Source organism: Pelodiscus sinensis, chromosome 4 (genome assembly GCF_052426305.1).
Source record: "Pelodiscus sinensis isolate ZL-2025 chromosome 4, ASM5242630v1, whole genome shotgun sequence".
Taxonomy (NCBI): domain Eukaryota; kingdom Metazoa; phylum Chordata; order Testudines; family Trionychidae; genus Pelodiscus; species Pelodiscus sinensis.
Window position 1 is genome coordinate 117472079 of NC_143055.1, and position 18384 is coordinate 117490462.

The window sequence follows — 18384 nt, forward strand, 5'->3', positions numbered from 1 at the left end:
ATCTATCATCCAGGCCGTTAGGTGTAGAGTATCCAGCTTTGGGTGAAAAAGAGCGCTGTTGTGCTGCATCAGGAAGTCTGGTAGATGCTGGAAGTGGTGTGGAGATTGCGTGGACAGCTGCAGGAGAGTTGAGTACCATGGCTGCATGGGCCAGTCCGGAGCTATGAGTACAACCCTTGCCTTGTCCATGAGGATCTTCTCGAGTGCTCTGGGAATGAGTACAACAGGGGGGAATGCATATAACAGTGATGTCCCCCAGTGAAGGAGAAAAGCGTCTCCCAGGGAATGTGCGCCTGCTCATCATCGGCTGGCCCCAGTGGCGGAAAAGAGGCAGGAGGACATCTGAACGGATCACCCACTCGTGATCATGATGAAAGTGTCTGCTCAGTGCATCCACAATGGTGTTGGCTGCACCAGGTAAGTACGACGCGACTATGGAGATGTCGTTTCGAATACACCACCTCCATAGACAGACCGCCTCCGCGCAGAGGGACTGGGCCCAGGCGCCTCCCTGTCTGTTCACATAATACATCGTGATGATGTTGTTGGTCAGAACTCTGGTTGTCGTGCCTCTTATGTGCGACCTGAACTGTCTGCAGGCATGGAAAACTCGAGCAGGTTGATATGCAGCATCCTTTCCGATGCGGACCAATGACCTTGCGCTGTTTGCATACCTACATGAGCACCCCAGCTCACGAGAGATGCGTCTTTGGTTATCTCTTTGGATGGTTGCACCGCATGGAAGGGGACTCCTGACAACATATTGTTGGGGTCGGCCCATCAGTGGAGCGACTCCTTGATGTGTGCGGGTAGTGTCACGGTTTTCCGGATGCTGTGCCTGACAGGATTGTATACCGTGCTTAGCCAATGCTGTAGGCACCGCAGGTGCAACTTTGTGTGGCGCACGATGATTGTAGTGGCAGCCATATGACCTAGGAGCTGCAGATATACTCATACTGGGAGTATTGGCGATTGTAAGACTGTGCCTATCAACTCCTTTATGACTTGGAAGCGCTCTGAGAGTGAGTCGAGTTGGACTCCTATGAAGGTTAGAGTTTGCGTCGGTTGCGGGCACGACTTTTGCGTGTGACGGGGAAATCTCGCTCCCCTGGGGTACAGAGGCCCCAGAAGGGTCCGAGGCCGGAGGTCAAATCAGTGAGGCAGGAGAGAAACCTAGAAGAGAAAACTTTATGATGCATGCATGCAGGCTGTCACTTCTAAGAGTGAAGCAGCAGCCCTGACAGACAGATTCAGGTATCCTATATACAGAATGCTTAGACAGTTCAGTTGTGGATTGTTCTTCTTTAACATATCAAAGTGTCAGCAGAAGTACTCTGAGACTTCTGTTCACCCCAGGAGTGCTAGAAGTAAGTTTTACAGAACAAAGCCATATGAGAATGTGGAGTGGAGAAGTCTACAAGGCAAACTGACACAAAGATAAGGGTTTACATGACAAATTGTGACAGACTAGGAGTATCCATGAACTTGAGATAGGCATTGTAAGGGTCTTGATTACAGTTAATTTGATTTCACTCTGATACAGGGAGAGAGATCTGGAAAACTTTTTAACCCTTACAGCAGTTTTCTTTCAGAGAGTTTTGATTTCTGCACAGTCCCCCCTTTAGACACAATTGGAGTTATTTGATTTTTCTCCCACACGTGTTTACAATGAGACCAAAGGAGTCGAATAGATCCCACATCGCGGCTACCATGGAATGTGCCTCTGCCTGCGTACGACCCTTGATCAAGCAGTCGTCAAGATAGGGGAAGATTGAGACCCCGTTCTGCGTAAGTGGGCAGCCACCACTGCTAGTGTCTTGCAGAAAACATTCGGGCCGATACCAGGCTGAAGGGGAGAACCTTGTACTGGAAGTGCTCCTCTCCCACTACGAAGCAGAGGAATCGCCTGTGTGCCACGTGTATCATGATCTGGAAGTATGCGTCCTGTAGATCTAGGACTGCAAACTAGTCTCCCTTGTTCGGTGCCGGTATGATCTTGGCTAGTGTGGTCATCTTGAAGCGCTGCTTTCAAATGTAACGATTGAAGCCTCTCAGGTCGAGGGTAGGCCTCCACCCCCCAGACTTCTTGGGAACTAGGAAATACCTGGAGTAGAAGTCTCTCTCACGGAACTCCATGGGTACTCATTCTATGGCCTCGATCTGTAGTAGGTGATGGACCTCCACTTGAAGAGAGACCCTGTGAGATGGGTCCCCGAGGAGGGACGAGGTAGGTGGGGTAGTGGGGGGGGAACCGAGGTGAAGGAGATAGTGAGGCATGAGGATATCACTTCTAGAACCCATCGGTTCGAGGTAACGTTGGCCCATTGATGACAGTATGGCCTCAGCAGATGGTGGAAGAGGCTGTTGGAAGGCTTTTGTGTGATGACCATGGGAGACTTGTTTGAGACCTTGACACAGGAGTCAAACCTGCTGCTTAGACGCAGGCTGAGCCGATGTTTGATTCTGTTGCTGGTGTTTGCGCTGCGGACGCTGTCTGAATCTTGCCTGGTCAGGTCCACGCTGTTGCTGCTTGTAAGATGAATAATCATACCTCCTTTGGAAGGGGTAGTATTGTCTGCATTTCAACACGGGGCGGGGGGAAGGTATTCATGCCCAGGGTTCGGAGGGTTGTACGAGAGTCTTTTCCAGAATGGAGAATCTCATCAGTAGTGGCGCCAAAGAGCTTTTGACGGTCAAACGGCAAATCTTCAACCTTGGAATGCAGTTCTCTAGGGGCTCCCACTGACAGCAGCCAGGAGGCTCTCCACATGGCAATGCCTGTTGCCATGGTTCGTGCTGCCGTGTCTGCTACGTTGTCGGTGATTTGAAGTGATGTTCTGCACGCAGTGTATCCCTTCTGGTCAACAGCTCTTAAGAGGGGTCTCTTACCATCCGGGAGGTGTTGCATCAATTCCAGAAGCTTAGAGTAGTTATCAAAATTGTGGTTAGACAAGAGGGCTGCATAATTGGCGATTCGGAGGAGTAAGGTAGCAGAAGACTAGATTTTTCTGGCCAAATAAGTCCAATTTTCTGGAATCCTTGGAATTCTTTGAGATCAGGGGCTGGTGTCTCGGTCAAGGTTACCACTTCTCCCATCGATAGCGCGGATGAGCGGGCACTAGGGGACAAGTCCGGTTCCGTTTCTGAGAGCTGCCCCTCCTCCAGGTCTGACTGTTGTGTGTGAGCGGCTGGAGAGCATGGTGGTAACGTAGGTTGGCGCGGAGATTGGTTCCGAGGTTCAGAATGCACCGAGTGTGGGCTAATCGACCGACAAGAGCATGGTGATCTGCGACGAGATCGTGAGCGGCTGTGATGGGGTGACTCATAGTAGTAGGACCTACGGTAGTGCCTCTGATGTCGATCAGCGGCTACCAGTGACAAACGTCTGAAGGATCCTGCGCTGCCATGTCTGACATAATAAGTGGTGCGTGGGGAATGGAATCGCCTTAGCGGGGATCGAGATCTGGAGTATCTATAATGAGAGCAGCTACATTACCTATAGTAGTGGTGGCGAGATGATAAACTTTGCCTATGGTGCTCCTTGCACATGGCTGTGGGATGTGCAGACGTGGAGGGGTGAGGCGACAGCCCTGGAGAGAATCCCGGAGATGGAGAAAGAGAGATTGTGTCAATGTCAGTTCTTGGCACTGAATTACTAGGAGCTGCTGGCAGCTGCTCAGAGCTTGCAGGCTGCAAGGGTAGGCTAAGAGGGCTGTCTGGAGCAGTCATTTGCTCAGTGCTGGGTGCCGTGGGTGCGGAGGATAGCTCCTTGTGAGCAGGGGAAGCTACCAGATGTGCAGAGGTCGGCACCAGTGGTGCGGGGGTGGCTGTCTCTTTAAGGAGCACTCCTGTTGCCTGCAGTGCTGAAGGCAGTTTGAGCCGGGAAATGCCAGCTTGAGCCAGGAAATGCCGGTGTACACCGGCTGGCCTTTATGAAGTGGCCCTCTGGGCTGTCTTTGAAGTTGACCTGCCCAGCTTATCACCTGCAGCTGTGGGGCAATCTGCAGGGAATAAGCAGGAGAGGCTTTCTTCTTCTTCGGGGAAGTTAAAGCCGGGGAGGGAGCCCTCCGCTTCCCTGCAGTCGGGTCTGATGAGGAGGAGCCTGGAGCGCTGGGGGGAAGGAGAGCCTTGTCAAAGAGGATCTCTTTAAGTCGTCTTTCCCGCTCCTTGCGGGCTCTCGTTGTCAGTTTGGCACAGTGGCTGCATTTCTGGGGAATATGAGCCTCCCCGACACAACGGACACAAGCAGAGTGTCCATCAGAGACAGGCATTGAATCCCTGCATGTAGTACATTTTTTAAAACTGGGGGAGCCCGTCATGACGGCTGATTGAGAGGGGTTTGAGCTTGTTCCTCCGTTCTCCTTCAGCCCCTTTCTCTCCCGTTTGTGAATTGCTATCTATATCTAGAATGAACAAAGGGTCCATGGACTATTGAGCTTAGCTCAGCCATAGCTAAGAAGGCAACAATGTATGTCTTGTGCCCCCCCCCCCCTTTTTTTTTTTTGAAAAGTTAATGAACTCGGGGTTGTAACAATGAACAGTACTTAGAAGAAACAAAATAACTATATACACGTGGAAACTGTTTCTTCTCTTGTCATTATAATGCCTCTTTTTTTTGAGCCTCTGCAAAAACAGTTGAGACTTCCAGTTAATGTAGGAACAGCAGATAACTCTAAGTAATAATTAACTACAATTAAGGAACAGGATAGTGAACCAAAGGGTAATGAAGTAAATGTTTGTCTTTAAGTTTCCCTCAGGGAACCTGAGGAGATGAAAGGATCTCCATCCGTGACCAGGGACGGATTAGAGGAAACTGGTGGGTGCCGGACCGCGCGTGGCACATGGAAGGCGTGAAACCGGCTCATCCACATGCGGTCCGGCCGAATATAGCTCTGGCAAGCTCCGATTCATGGCACCAGGATGAGCCGGACACCATGATACCATCTATATGTTTGTTAGTCTATAAAGTGCTACTAGACCATTTGCTGTTTTTTCAGAGTTCTTAAGTAAGACAGACAAAGAAAATACCAATTTGCTATTTTAAAAATAGAAGGAAGCAGAACTAGGAGCCCGGGGCTTTAGAAACACTCTCTGTACCGTGCATGTGTAATAACTATCTGTAAGTTACCTTTTCAGTGAATTTTATGGTCATGACAACAGGATGTATAATAGCACTAGTTAGAAGACATACTACACCAAAATGCTAGGAAAGGCCCTGACCTTGCAAACGCTTATGCATTCAAATCAATGGTATTTATTGTGCATAAGTGTTTACAGGATCATGGTCCAAGATGCATCTCATACTATGGTGCCAATACTGTTCCTTACACTTAAAAACAATTTTGCAGAAAATATCAATTTTGAAATATCAGTTTTGCAGTGTTTAAACATAATTTGATATGAGTGGTTTCACTTTTTATATTTCCCTTTTCTCCCTCTCCTTCCCTAATCATTTTAATAAACTGACTTTATTAGGAAAGGAAATGGAAAAAATAAAAGTCTAATGAGATATTACAAAAAATGACACAATTTTTTAGCAAAATAATCTACTTGGAAAACAGGTCTTTTAAAATCAATTTCTAATTAAAAAAACTTGTGAAAACATTAGCAAGCTGTAGTCCTGATGTTCATCTACTTTAATATAAATAATTACAAAACACTCATAGAAAACTGCTTTAATTAAACTATTAAGGTAATTAAACTGTTAAGGTAAAACAAAATTACAAAACAATCAAATACTTCTGATAATCCCCTTGTAGGCATTATATCTGCAGAGAAAGTAAATGAATAAGATAAACTTTACAGAGAGAATTATTCATATGATTCAAGCTCTACCACATTAACTCAAGTTTCCCTTGTAATATATTTTATTTGTGGTCTATGAAGCTTTATTTTAAATGTCTCAAATAACAGAGCTTCTACTACTTCCTTTGGGGGACAAAAATATTCCAGAAGCTGATATATACATCTCTGATCAGGCTCGCGGACAGGGAGCAGAGCAATGAGGGAATAGTTGCCCCTGGCCTATGCTCCCAGCCTCCAAGGTTGCTACTGCAGCAGCAGCTGGAGCCCTGGACCCTTTAAAGAGCGACTGCAGTGCTGTGCCATGTGCTCTGGCTGACAGAGCTGCAGGGAGGAGGAAGGAGGGTGCCCTGCTCCAGGCATCGTTGAAGGCTGGCTGATCACAGCTCTGCCTTTTCCACCTACTTCTTCCAGGAGTATAGAGTGGGGACCCCCAGACACCTTGCCCAGGGGCCTGCACAGTCTGTAGGCTCCCCTGTCTCTGTTGGCAAATTATCTGTGATATTCAGCAAAAATTCCTCTCCCATTATGTCATTCCACTGCCCTCTAATAAGTGTTATTGTACTTCCTTGAGTAAGTCTGCCACCTTGGTTTACACACCGCCTTAAAATATTTCAGTTATGTGACTCTTCAGTTATCCCTTAGCTATTCTACTGCAACCCAAGAAATCCCCTGTAGTCACACCTTTCACATTAATGTAATAACCTTCATACAAAATATGCATTAGGAGATATTTGAAAAAACTAATAATTTACTGGGCAGTAATACCATGGTGAAACGTATTTAGCAATAGTCTATGTGAAGTTATGAATATCAACTGAAATGTGTTTACCACACAAGTCTTGGGAGGAAATGAACCAGTTTCACACAGACAAAGGCAAGCTGATTGGCAATCAAATGGGCATTCTTTGGAAACAGAGGGAGGAGGCAGGAATAGATCAACATGGAACTTCTTTCCACTTCTCTGTCTTCACAATAGAAAGAATCTTTGAGGGATAACCCTCAAAGGGATAACCCTCAGGAAAATGCATTTCCAAGGGTGACTGGACCATAAAAGTGAGGGGCAAAAACACTCCAGGGATTCTCTCTCTTTCACCTAAGATGACAAAAGAACCAGCCTTTGAACTTCGGTAGGGGTGCTGACTTGTGTCCTAATACTGGGAACATGAGGTAAAAAATTTAACTTGAACCCATGTCTATTTATCTCAGTTTTAGCTACTAGAAAGCATTTTGTCTTTACCTTTCTGGTAACCATTTTTTACTGTAATGCATCACAGTAAAAAATGGTTACCAGAGAGGTAAAGATAAAACACTTTCTCTTTGTAGATAAATAAACTTGATTCATTTTGATTAAAGAATAAAACCAGTATTGTGTTTCAACTGAATTATATGGTAACACAAATTGAAGTAGCAAACTGTTTTTATATATATAAACACACACACACACACACACACAGGGCTCGCTGCTGTCCGGCGTTCTGCGCATGCACAGATCATTCTGTGCATGCTCAGATCGCCCAAACCCAGCTTTTCCGGGATGAAATCTACTCGCCACAGGCGAGTAGATTACATAGATTGTCGAGCTCTGTATACACCCCCCCCCCAAACCTAACAGTCATTCAAAGCACAGAATTTGGTGGTGATGGGGGACTTCAACTATCCAGATATAAGTTGGGAAACTAACACAGCAGGGCACAGACTATCCAATAAGTTCTTGGACTGCATTGAAGACAACTTTTTATTTCAGAAGGTTGAAAAAGCTAATAGGGGGGAAGCTGTTCTAGACTCGATTTTAACAAATAGGGAGGAACTGGTTGAGAATTTGAAAGTGGAAGAGTGAAAGTGATCATGAAATCATAGAGTTCATGATTCTAAGGAAGGGTAGAAGGGAGAACGGCAAATTAGAGACAATGGATTTCAGGAAGGCAAATTTTGGTTAGCTCACAGAGCTGGTAGATAAGGTCCCATGGGAAGCAAAACAACTGAAGAGAATTGGCAGTTTTTCAAAGGGGCATTATTAAGGGCTCAAAAGCAAGCTATTCCGCTGCGTGGGAAAGATAGAAAATATGGCAAAAGACTGCCTTGGATCAACCAGGAGGTCTTGCATGATCTAAAAATAAAAAAAAGAGTCATAAAAAAATGGAAACTAGGACAAATTACAGTAACTATAGGCAAACAATACAGGAATGCAGGGGCAAGATTAGAAAGGCAAAGGCACAAAAGTTCAAACTAGCTACAGGCATAAAGGGAAACAAGACGACATTCTATATATATATTAGAAGCAAGAGGAAAACCAAGGAGAGGATAGGCCTATTGATCACTGAAACAGTAACAGGAGGGGGGAAACAGTAACAGGAAACTTGGAAATAGCAGAGGTGCAAAAATGGCTTCTTTGTTTCGGTCTTCACCAAGAAGTCTGACGAAGGAATGCCTGACATAGTGAATACTAGTGGGAAGGGGGTAAGTTTAGAAGATAAAATAAAAAAGAACAAGTTAAAAAGCACTTAGAAAAGTTAGATATCTGCAAGTCAACAGGGCCTGATGAAATGCATCCTAGAACACTTAAGGAGCTGATAGAAGAGGTAGCTAAGCCTTTAACTATCATCTTTGGAAAATCATGGAAGACAGGAGAGATTCCAGAAGATTGGAAAAGGGGAAATATAGTGCCCGTCTATAAAAAAGGAAATAAAAACACCCAGGAAACTACGAACCAATCAGTTTAACTTCTGTGCCAGGAAAGATAATGGAGCAAGTAATTAAGGAAATCATCTGCAAATACTTGGAAGATAATAAGGTGATAGGGAATAGCCAGCATGGATTTGTAAAGAACAAATCATGTCAAACCAATCTGATAGCTTTCTTTGATAGGATACCCAGTCTTGTGCATAAGGGAGAAGCAGTGGACGTGGTATACCTAGACTTTACTAAGGCATTTGATATAGTCTTGCATGATATTCTTATCAATAAATTAGGTAAATACAACTTAAATGGGGCTACTATAAGGTGGGTGCGTAACTGGGTGGATAACCGTTCCCAGAGAGTAATTATTAATAGTTCTCAATCCTGCTAGAAAGGAGTAACAAATGGGGTTCCTCAGGGGTGTGTTTTGGGACCGGTTCTGTTCAATATCTTCATCAACTATTTAGATATCAGCATACAGAGTACGCTTATTAAGTTTGTAGTTGATACCAAGCTTGGAGGGGTTTCAACTGCTTTGGAGGATAGGATCATAATTCAAAATGATTTGGACAAATTGGAGAAATGGTCTGAGGTAAACAGGATGAAGTTTAATAAGGACAAATGCAAAGTGCTCCACTTAGGAAGGAACAATCAGTTTCATACATACAGAATAGGAAGTGACTGTCTAGGAAGAAGTACATCAGAAAGGGGATCTAGGGGTTATAGTGAACCACAAGTTGAATATGAGCCAGCAGTGTGATGCTGTTGCAAAAAAAAGCAAACATGATTCTAAGATGCATTTACAGGTGTGTCATGAACAAGACACGAGAAGTCATTCTTCCGCTCTACTCTGCACTGATTAGGCTTCAGTTGGAGTATTGTGTCCAGTTCTGCCTACCACATTTCAAGAAAGATGTGGAGAAATTGGAGAAGGTCCAGAGAAGAGCCACAAGAATGACTAAAGGTCTAGAGAACATGACCTATGAAGGAAGACTGAAAGAATTGGGTTTGTTTAGTTTGGAAAAGAGAAGACTGAGAGGGGACATAATAGCGGTTTTCAGGTATCTAAAAGGGTGTCACAAGGAGGAGGGAGAAAACTTGTTCTTCCTGGCCTCTGAGGATAGAACAAGAAGCTATGGGCTTAAACTGCAGCAAGGGAGGTTTAGGTTGGACATTAGGAAAAAGTTCCTAACTGTCAGGGTAGTCAAACACTGGAATAAATTGCCCAGGGAGGTTGTGGAATCTCCATCTCTGGAGAGGGTGTGTGGGCAGGGGAGGGAAGGGGAAAGGGAAGGAAAAAGGAGAAAAAAAGACAGTGAATAGATTGTTCAAGTTACAAGAGGATGATAAGAACATGTAACTTGAACAATCTATTAGCTCATAATACCATCTACATGTTTTGCTAGTCTATAAAGTGCTACCAGACCACTTGCTGTTTTTAAAGTTTATCCTGTACAGACTAACTTGGCTACCCCCTGAAACATCCAAAAATATTCACTGTCTTTTTTCTCCTCCCCTCCTCTCCCCACTGTTCCTTTATTTATTCTTGGATCTGTACTTTCAATACTCCAGTCCTCTGAAGAAGTGAGTTGTGCCCACAAAAGCCCATGATACCATCTACATGTTTTGTTAGTCTTTAAGAGGCTACTGGACTATTTGTTGGTTTTTTTTACGTTTTTTCTAGTTACAGACTAACTCAGCTACCTCTCTGAAGCTTTTGTTATATATTAGCAACTTATGGAGCAACAGGCCTCTATTACATTATTTAAGAAAGGGCTAGACATTGCACAATTCACTTTTGCGGAGGATGGAGGGGGGGAGTTTTTCTTTTTTACAAGTTATTGCATCACAGAGAGAAATGCCTTTGAGTTGAGTGTAAGGCCTTATTTTCCTTGGCCAACAATGACTTCACATCCTGTTTCAGTTGTCATTTCTGGAGCTGTCTGCACCAAATCGCACACACAACATTGTACTTTTTGATCAATAGTATAGGTAGATTAATAATCACCGTGCCTTTGCATATCATTTCTTTTGCTTTTAGTGCCACATTTTTCATGAGATTAAAAATGTTCAACTTTCCTGACTTTGGCAATGACAGCAGAAACTTTGTTGTGACACTATAGCATCCTTTAAGCTCAGAATGCTTGTTAGCAACTGTTGGAACTCCAGGTCAATGAACTTTGAAAATCTTCAATTATCAATAATGCTTTCTGTCCCTGCAGTGTGCAGCTGGGAAGCAGATATCTTTCTTGATACACTCAGCAAACCCCCACATGCTTATCAGCCAGGAAAAATATTTGGCGGCCGGGGCGGGGAGGGGGTGGTTGCTGCTCTCTTGCTGTGTTTAAAAAGTAGATCCCTGAATCTTTGAGGAGAAAAACATACTTTACTGGTTTCAGAAATAATAAATTACAATCTACTTTCATGTGGCCTAAATAGAGACCCCCTTACTTTCAAGTGTAAAGCTGATCTTTCATCTACTCCTGAAACTGTATGTTTTTAATCATGATGGTTAAATGACCGCAATCTTGTACAAATCTGAATATTACATGTTCACTGAGCAGGGTTAACTCAATCCATGACAGTATTCCTTGTCTACTATAGTATTGAATTCTTCAAGTATGTGATTTATTATGATTGGGGGTGTACACTATCACTTTGATACACATGGATGTGTAATTAATATAAGTCAGTTATGTCAAACCATTCCACCCCTGTCCATTAAAAAAGGGACTTTTAAAAGTGATCTCTATATTTAAATAATATGCCTAGCTCTGTAGTAATAGTAAGGCAAACATCATTTTAAGTGGCTATTTTCTTTAGTTGTCTGTCTTTTGTCTTAAAGAAACATAGCTCTATTTTCTTATCCAACTTTTTACAAAACTTATGCAAATTTAGTAATTAGGCTGATTTATTTATTTAATTCTGGACCAGGAATACATTTTTACACAATTTCTTTAGCAATTATTATTTAACACCACTAAGGAGAACCTAATGGAATTAGATACCTAACCTTCATTCCAACGCTTCAAGGGGTAGCTGAGTTAGTCTGCACGGGTATGTCTACACTACAATGTTAGTTCGAACTAACGGATGTTAGTTTGAACTAACATTCATAGCCGCTACACTAGCGCTCCGCTAGTTCGAATTTGAATCGAACTAGCGGAGCGCTTAGTTCGAACTAGGAAAACCTCATTTTACGAGGATTAAGCCTAGTTCGAACTAGCTAGTTTGAATTAAGGGGTGTGTAGCCCCTTAATTCGAACTAGTGGGAGGCTAGCCCTCCCCAGGTTTCCCTGGTGGCCACTCTGGCCAACACCAGGGAAACTCTATGCCCCCCTCCCGGCCCCGGCCCCCTTAAAGGGGCACGGGCTGGCTACGGTGCCCGTGCCAGGTGCAAGCCTGCCAGCACCCAGCCAGCAGACCCTGCACCTGGCACAGCACAGAGCCACCCACCCGATGTCCCCTAGTCCACCCCCTCTTCCCGGGACCAGGCTGGTGGCTCCCGGGAGCTTGCCCTGGACTGCAAGAGGCGGGCACCTTCCTGGGCTAGTGCGGACATCGTGGACCTCGTCCACAATCTCCGCACTAGGCACAGGAAAGTGGCCGTCTAGGGCAGGAGAGCTGCCAGCCTGGCCACCCAGGAGCAGGTGTGCATGAAAATCAAGGGGGTCCACTGAGACCCCTGAACCTGAGCCCTGAGCTTACAATGGCCGTCTTGGGTCAGACCAAAGGTCCATCTAGCCCAGTAGCCTGTCTGCCGACAGCGGCCAACCCTAGGGACCCTGGAGGGGATGGACCGAAGACAGTGACCAAACCATTTGTCTCGTGCCATCCCTCTCCAGCCTTCCACAAACTTTGGCAGGGACACCATTTCTACCCCCTGGCTAAGACTACTCCATGGACCCAACCTCCATGACTTGATCTCACTTCCCTTTAAACTCTGTTCTAGTTGTAGCCTTCACAGCCTCTTGCAGCAAGGAGTTCCACAGGTTAACTATTTGCTTTGTGAACAACAACTTTCTCTTACTAGTTTGAAGCCTGCCACCCATTCCTTTCCTTTGGTGTCCTCTAGTCCTTCTTTATGGGAACTCATGAAGAACTTTTCTGAATGCACCCTCTCCACCCAACCCCTGCTTTTAGAGACCTCTATTCTGTCCCCGCTCCATCTCCTCTTTTCTAAGCTGAACAGTCCCAGTCTCTGTAGCCTCTCTTCATCTGGGACCTGTTCCCAACCCCTGATCATGTTAGTTGCCCTCCCCTCTCCCAGCCTTTCTCTTCCCCTCTCCCACCTCCTTTTCCCAGTCTCCCCCAGTTTTGTTCAATAAAGACAGAGTCAATGTTGGAAGAAACGTTATCTTTATTTTGTACATCAATAAGAAGGGGGGCTAGGGAAGGGTAAGTGGAAGGAGGTGAGGGAGGAATGGGGTACGAGCCCCTGATGGGGAGGACTGGGCTGGCTCTGCGGGCTTCTGGGGGTGGAAGCTCTCCTGCAGCCCCCCGATTGCCCCCTCTCCCCAGATGGCAGCCTGCGGCAAGTGCAGCCGGGCTGATGGCCGAGTGGTGTGATGTGCCCAGTGTGGGCACTCCGGGCACTCCAAGCCAGGACTGGTTTTCAAGCGGGGCACCCCTGAGAACTGTCTGTCCGGGGTGGGGGTCGGGTCCCTTTAAGCGCAGCCGTCGGCTAGCCTGAGACAGCAGCTCCACGCTCTAAGTCCTCCTCTGATGCCCTGCCGGCACTGCTTCCGGCCATCCTTAAGCCCTGTTCAGGGTCCACTCAATGTGGACTTGCTAGTTCAAATTAGCAAAACGCTAATTCGAACTAGTTTTTAGTTCTAGATGCGTTAGTTCGAATTAGCTTAGTTCGAATTAACTAAGTTAGTTCGAATTAGCGCTGTAGTGTAGACATACCCTACGGGATAAACATAAAAAACAACAAATGGTCTGGTAGCATTTGTATTTTTTCTTTGATTCAAAGTACAGGCAGTCCCCGGGTTACGTACAAGATAGGGACTGTAGGTTTGTTCTTAAGTTGAATCTGTATGTAAGTCGGAACTGGCGTCCAGATTCAGCCGCTGCTGAAACTGATCAGTTTCAACAGTGGCTGAATCTGGACGCCAGTTCTGACTTACATACAGATTCAACTTAAGAACCCCAGGCATCCCCAAGTCAGCTGCTGCTGAAACTGATCAGCGGCTGATTCCAGGAAGCCCGGGGCAGGGGCTTCCTGTAGTCAGCCACTGGTCATTTCCGGCAGCGCCCCAGCTGCTGTACCACAGGCGTCCGGAGCAAAGCCGCGGAGCACGGGGGCAGCGGGACAGCCCAGACGCGCCGTGGCTATCCTGCTGCCCTCGGGCTCCGTGGCTTTGCTCTGCTTTGCTCCCCGTCCCCCTGGTCTGCAGACCAGGGGGACGGGGAGCAAAGCGGCGGAACACGCGGGCAGCGGGACAGCCCAGACGCGCCGTGGCTATCCTGCTGCCCTCGGGCTCCGCGGCTTTGCTCTGCTCTACTCCCCGTCCCCCAGGTCTGCAGACCAGGGGGAGGGGGAGCAGAGTAGAGCAGAGCGGCAGAACGCGCGGCCAGCTGACAGCCCAGACGCATCTGGGCTGTCAGCTGGCCGCGTGCTCCGCTCTGCTTCCCCCCCCCCCCCCATGGTTTGCAGACCAGGGGGAGGGGGAGCAGAGCGGAGCAGAGCAGAGCGGCAGAACGCGCGGCCAGCTGACAGCCCAGACGCATCTGGGCTGTCAGCTGGCTGCGTGCTCCGCTCTGCTCCCCCCCCCCGCAGATCAGGGGGAGGGGGAGCAGAGCGGAGCACAGCAGAGCGGAGCAGAGCAGAGCGGCGGAACGCGCGGCCAGCTGACAGCCCAGACGCGTCTGGGCTGTCAGCTGGCCGCGTGCTCCGCTCTGCTCCCCCCCCCCGCAGATCAGGGGGAGGGGGAGCAGAGCGGAGCACAGCAGAGCGGAGCAGAGCAGAGCGGCGGAACGCGCGGCCAGCTGACAGCCCAGACGCGTCTGGGCTGTCAGCTGGCCGCGTGCTCCGCTCTGCTCCCCCTCCCCCTGGTCTGCAGACCAGGGGGAGGGGGAGCAGAGCAGAGCGGAGCGGAGCAGAGCAGAGCAGAGCAGAGCGGCGGAATGCGCAGCCAGCTGACAGCCCAGACTCTGGGCTGTCAGCTGGCCGCGCGTTCCGCCGCTCTGCTCTGCTCCGCTCTGCTCCCCCTCCCCCTGGTCTGCAGACGGGGGGGGGGGAGCAGAGCGGAGCGCGCGGCCAGCTGACAGCCCAGACGCGTCTGGGCTGTCAGCTGGCCGCGCGTTCCGCCGCCGCTTTGCTTCCTCTCCCTGGTCTGCTTGAGACCAGGGAGAGGAAGTGCCCCGTTCGTAACTGCGGATCCGACGTAAGTCGGATCCGCGTAACTCGGGGACTGCCTGTAATGTATTTCTTCATAGCCTCATATTTACTGTAAATTAGCTTACCTATAAGCTTCAACCATATTAGAATCCTTTTATGTTTAGTAATGTTTTTGAAAGATGCATATTAAAAGAAAATAGATCAGCAAAACTTGTAACACAGCGAGCACCAATATCCACCTCCTCCTTTCCTAAACAGTTAACATATATCCAAAGTCAGCTTGCATACTAGGTTATAGATAAGCCACATTAAACATACATTCAAACTAGGTTTCTGTTATTTGATATGTTCATGTATGAGACAAAATGCAAGCTTAGCTGAAACTATTCTAGATCAGGAGTTAACAACACTTCTTTACCTCACTGTCCACAAGGTATGCCTTTTCCACTAGGGTTCCACTGTAACTCTTTCAGAATTAAATCCATGGAATGGCAGTTAGCTTTATTTAACTTTTATTTAATAAAATAAAACCAACAATGACATATTAGGGAAACCTATATTCTAGTATTTAAGATACAATAGACATAAATCATGAACAACTTAGATTCAAGCATCTACACACAAACCCACAATAACACAAGACTTTCAAAGGTCACCTGAATAAACAGCATGGGGATAAAAAATACGATTGGGATTTTAAGGGAAAACCTTTACATTGGTTTGAAATAATGATTATTTAATGAAACATTTCTGTATTTTCATGCTTTAGAATGGGCAAATTCATGTCCTACAGAAACTCTACCTTCCTCACCAAGCTTTCTGTTCCCTTCCATTTTCCATCTCTCCTTCAGTCTACACTATAAAGTTTTGTCAACAAAACTATAAGTTACCAAAACAAAAATTGCCGGAGGATCATGTCCACACTGGAGGCACCATCACTGACAGTGTGAGAAAAGCACTGGGGGTATGTATCCCACAGTGCAGCACTGTGGGAAAGCAGAGCTGATCACTGCACATCTTGAGATGCCCACTAAGTGCTCCCGCAGCCTCCTCAGCTGCCAGGAGCGGCATCATGAGTAGCTCTGTGAGCTCTCTGTGATGAGAAAAGTCAAAAACAGCCCGGCAGCCTGTCTCCTACCCCCTGCAGCAGCAGCTCACCTGCTACTATATTCCTAGTGAAGCAAAGAATGATTTAGTTTTTGTTCCCTAAATGGAGAGGCACAATCAGCTGTTAGATACTTCCTGGAGCTTTGAAAGGAGAGGGGGATATGCCTGCAGGATAGCCAAGATCAAAAAACTAAGCAAAGTCATCAGGGCAGACATTGTGAGATACTGGCAGAAGCCATTTCTGTCAACAAAATAAACAGTTTACACTGGCTCTTTGTTGACAATAAAGGGGGAGGGGAGTTGCTGGTGGAGATGGAAGTGTGTGTCACCAAAACAGGATGTGTTTTCCAACAAAAGTCGCATTGCAGTGTGTGTGCTCTCATTGTTTTGTTGCCATAAGGCAGTTTGTTATGATAAAACTTGGTAGTGTAGACAAGACCTTACATTTTCCAGTTTTCTAATCACTTTCACAAGGAGTTACAAAATGTTAACACCCTCCAGGAGCAAATTTACAAGGGAAGAAACACTAACCCAACTAAAATGATTGTACGTACTTCGGGTTATTTTTATAAAAGGAACTCAAAAGCAAACAACTTTTCTTTAACAACATGCTAAGTCACATTTAGGCCCTGAAAGAATAGCAGTGACTAAATAGGAAATCAAAAAAGAACAATGAGATTCAAAGCCAGTAGCAGTCCTGTGCAGCCACACTGGTGCAAAGCTCTATGCCCAGACATTTTTGGATTGATAAAAACACTGAGAGAATCAAAATGCAAAACCTTTTTGTGCAAAAAAGAGACTTTTACATCATCTAATTTATCATTTCTATGAAGCAGTCTCAAAAAATGATTTCCCTGAGCTTATATAAAATTTTACATTGTACGTAGTGCCTTTAAAAATGTAATCTCTAGCTCACCCTTGCCCCAGCACACCTGGCCTCTCACTTCCCTTTGGTATTCACTAATGATGAAGTAGTGAAATACTAAACTATAACAATGTTTAAAAGAGATACTATTCCAACCTTTTAAAATACCATTGGCTTGGTTTTCTAGTTTTACATAAGTGAATTACATAGCTTGCAACTATTTCCAAAGAAACAAATGCTTAGGGACATGCCGTTTACAAAAATAGAGCATAACTGCACTGTGGCCACATCATTTGTAAGTTGTGAAGTGCTGTAGATTCCAGAAAATAATATAAAACTCCCTCCTTTATAGGTGGGTTTTAAATAGAATTAAATCATGAAAGACAAGCCGTAGCTTTGTGACTGCTCAAAGAGGAGAGATAAAGGCTATAGACTGACTGCCCCAGTCGTCTTCTCTTCCTGACTCTTTAGTTGATTTCAAATAGTCAGCATCTTAACTTTAAGCATAACTCTTTTTGACTGTTTTTGACTACGGAATGTGGAACTATAGCTGTAGTTAATGTGGTGGTTATGCAGTACAATATACTGTGGTTAGCAGGCTAATAAACACATTTAATTTGACGTTATGTCCTGGCTTTGTATTAGTACGTCACCACTACTTAGCGGCGAGGAGTCCTGTGGCATCTTATAGATTAACCGAAGTGTTGGACCATAAGCTTTTGTGGGCAAAGACCCACTTCGTCAGATGCATGTATACACCAATACTTAGGTATATCTTCTATATAAATGTAGCAGGGTAGTTAATGTGTTAAATCTTCATGGACTTTCTTTCAGATATCCATCATGCCACGCTACAAGCTCGTGTATTTCGATGTGAGAGGAAGAGCAGAAATCAGTCGCTACCTGTTTGCCTATTCAGGCATAAAGTACGAGGATCACAGGATAAAACTAGAGGATTGGGCCAAGATCAAACCAAGTGAGTAGAATATATTCTTGCATACAAACTTTCCCTATAAATCTAGTCAGAACACAAAACCACATAGGATACTGTCTATTTGCTGATTTGAGATAAAAGGACCAATGAATGCTAAAAGACTCAGGTGAAATTTTGGCTTCATTGACGTCAATGGGAATTTTACAACTAACTTCTGTGAGGCCAGGATTTCACCCCTTGTCTCTCCGCCAGGAAATATTAATCCAAGGACAGATTCTCAGTTAGTATAAATTGACACAGTTCCATACCTTCATTGCATTTACTGACATCAGCTGGGAATCATGCCCCAAGTTTTCAAATACTGTCAGCTAGAAACTGATGGAAACACAGTAAATATTAACACATTAAGACTCTTAAAAAATTGGCCCCAAAAGGCTATACTAAAGCACTGAAACCAATTTCAGAAGCCAAATGAAAATCAAAGAAGCAAAGAGGGAAGCCCCTTGTGACCTGACAAGTTCTCCAAGTGCAGAAGCAACAAGAGCAGCTGAAAAGGGAAAATGGTGGAATATAGCCTACCTCTGAAAAAAATATACAGTCTATTCAGAGACTAGCAGTACACAGAAAGCTACAAGACTCCGTTAATGTTTA

General features: G+C 45.6%; 1 protein-coding gene across 1 annotated transcript in view; it reads left to right on the forward strand.

Moving 5' to 3' along the window:
• HPGDS (hematopoietic prostaglandin D synthase) overlaps nt 1-18384 on the forward strand; it is a 69329-nt gene that overhangs the window by 10273 nt on the left and 40672 nt on the right. The window contains exon 2 of the mRNA XM_006111950.4: nt 17634-17775. Coding sequence (XP_006112012.1) covers nt 17643-17775 — 133 coding nt within the window. The 5' untranslated portion in view covers nt 17634-17642. The remainder of the gene's footprint in view (nt 1-17633; nt 17776-18384) is intronic.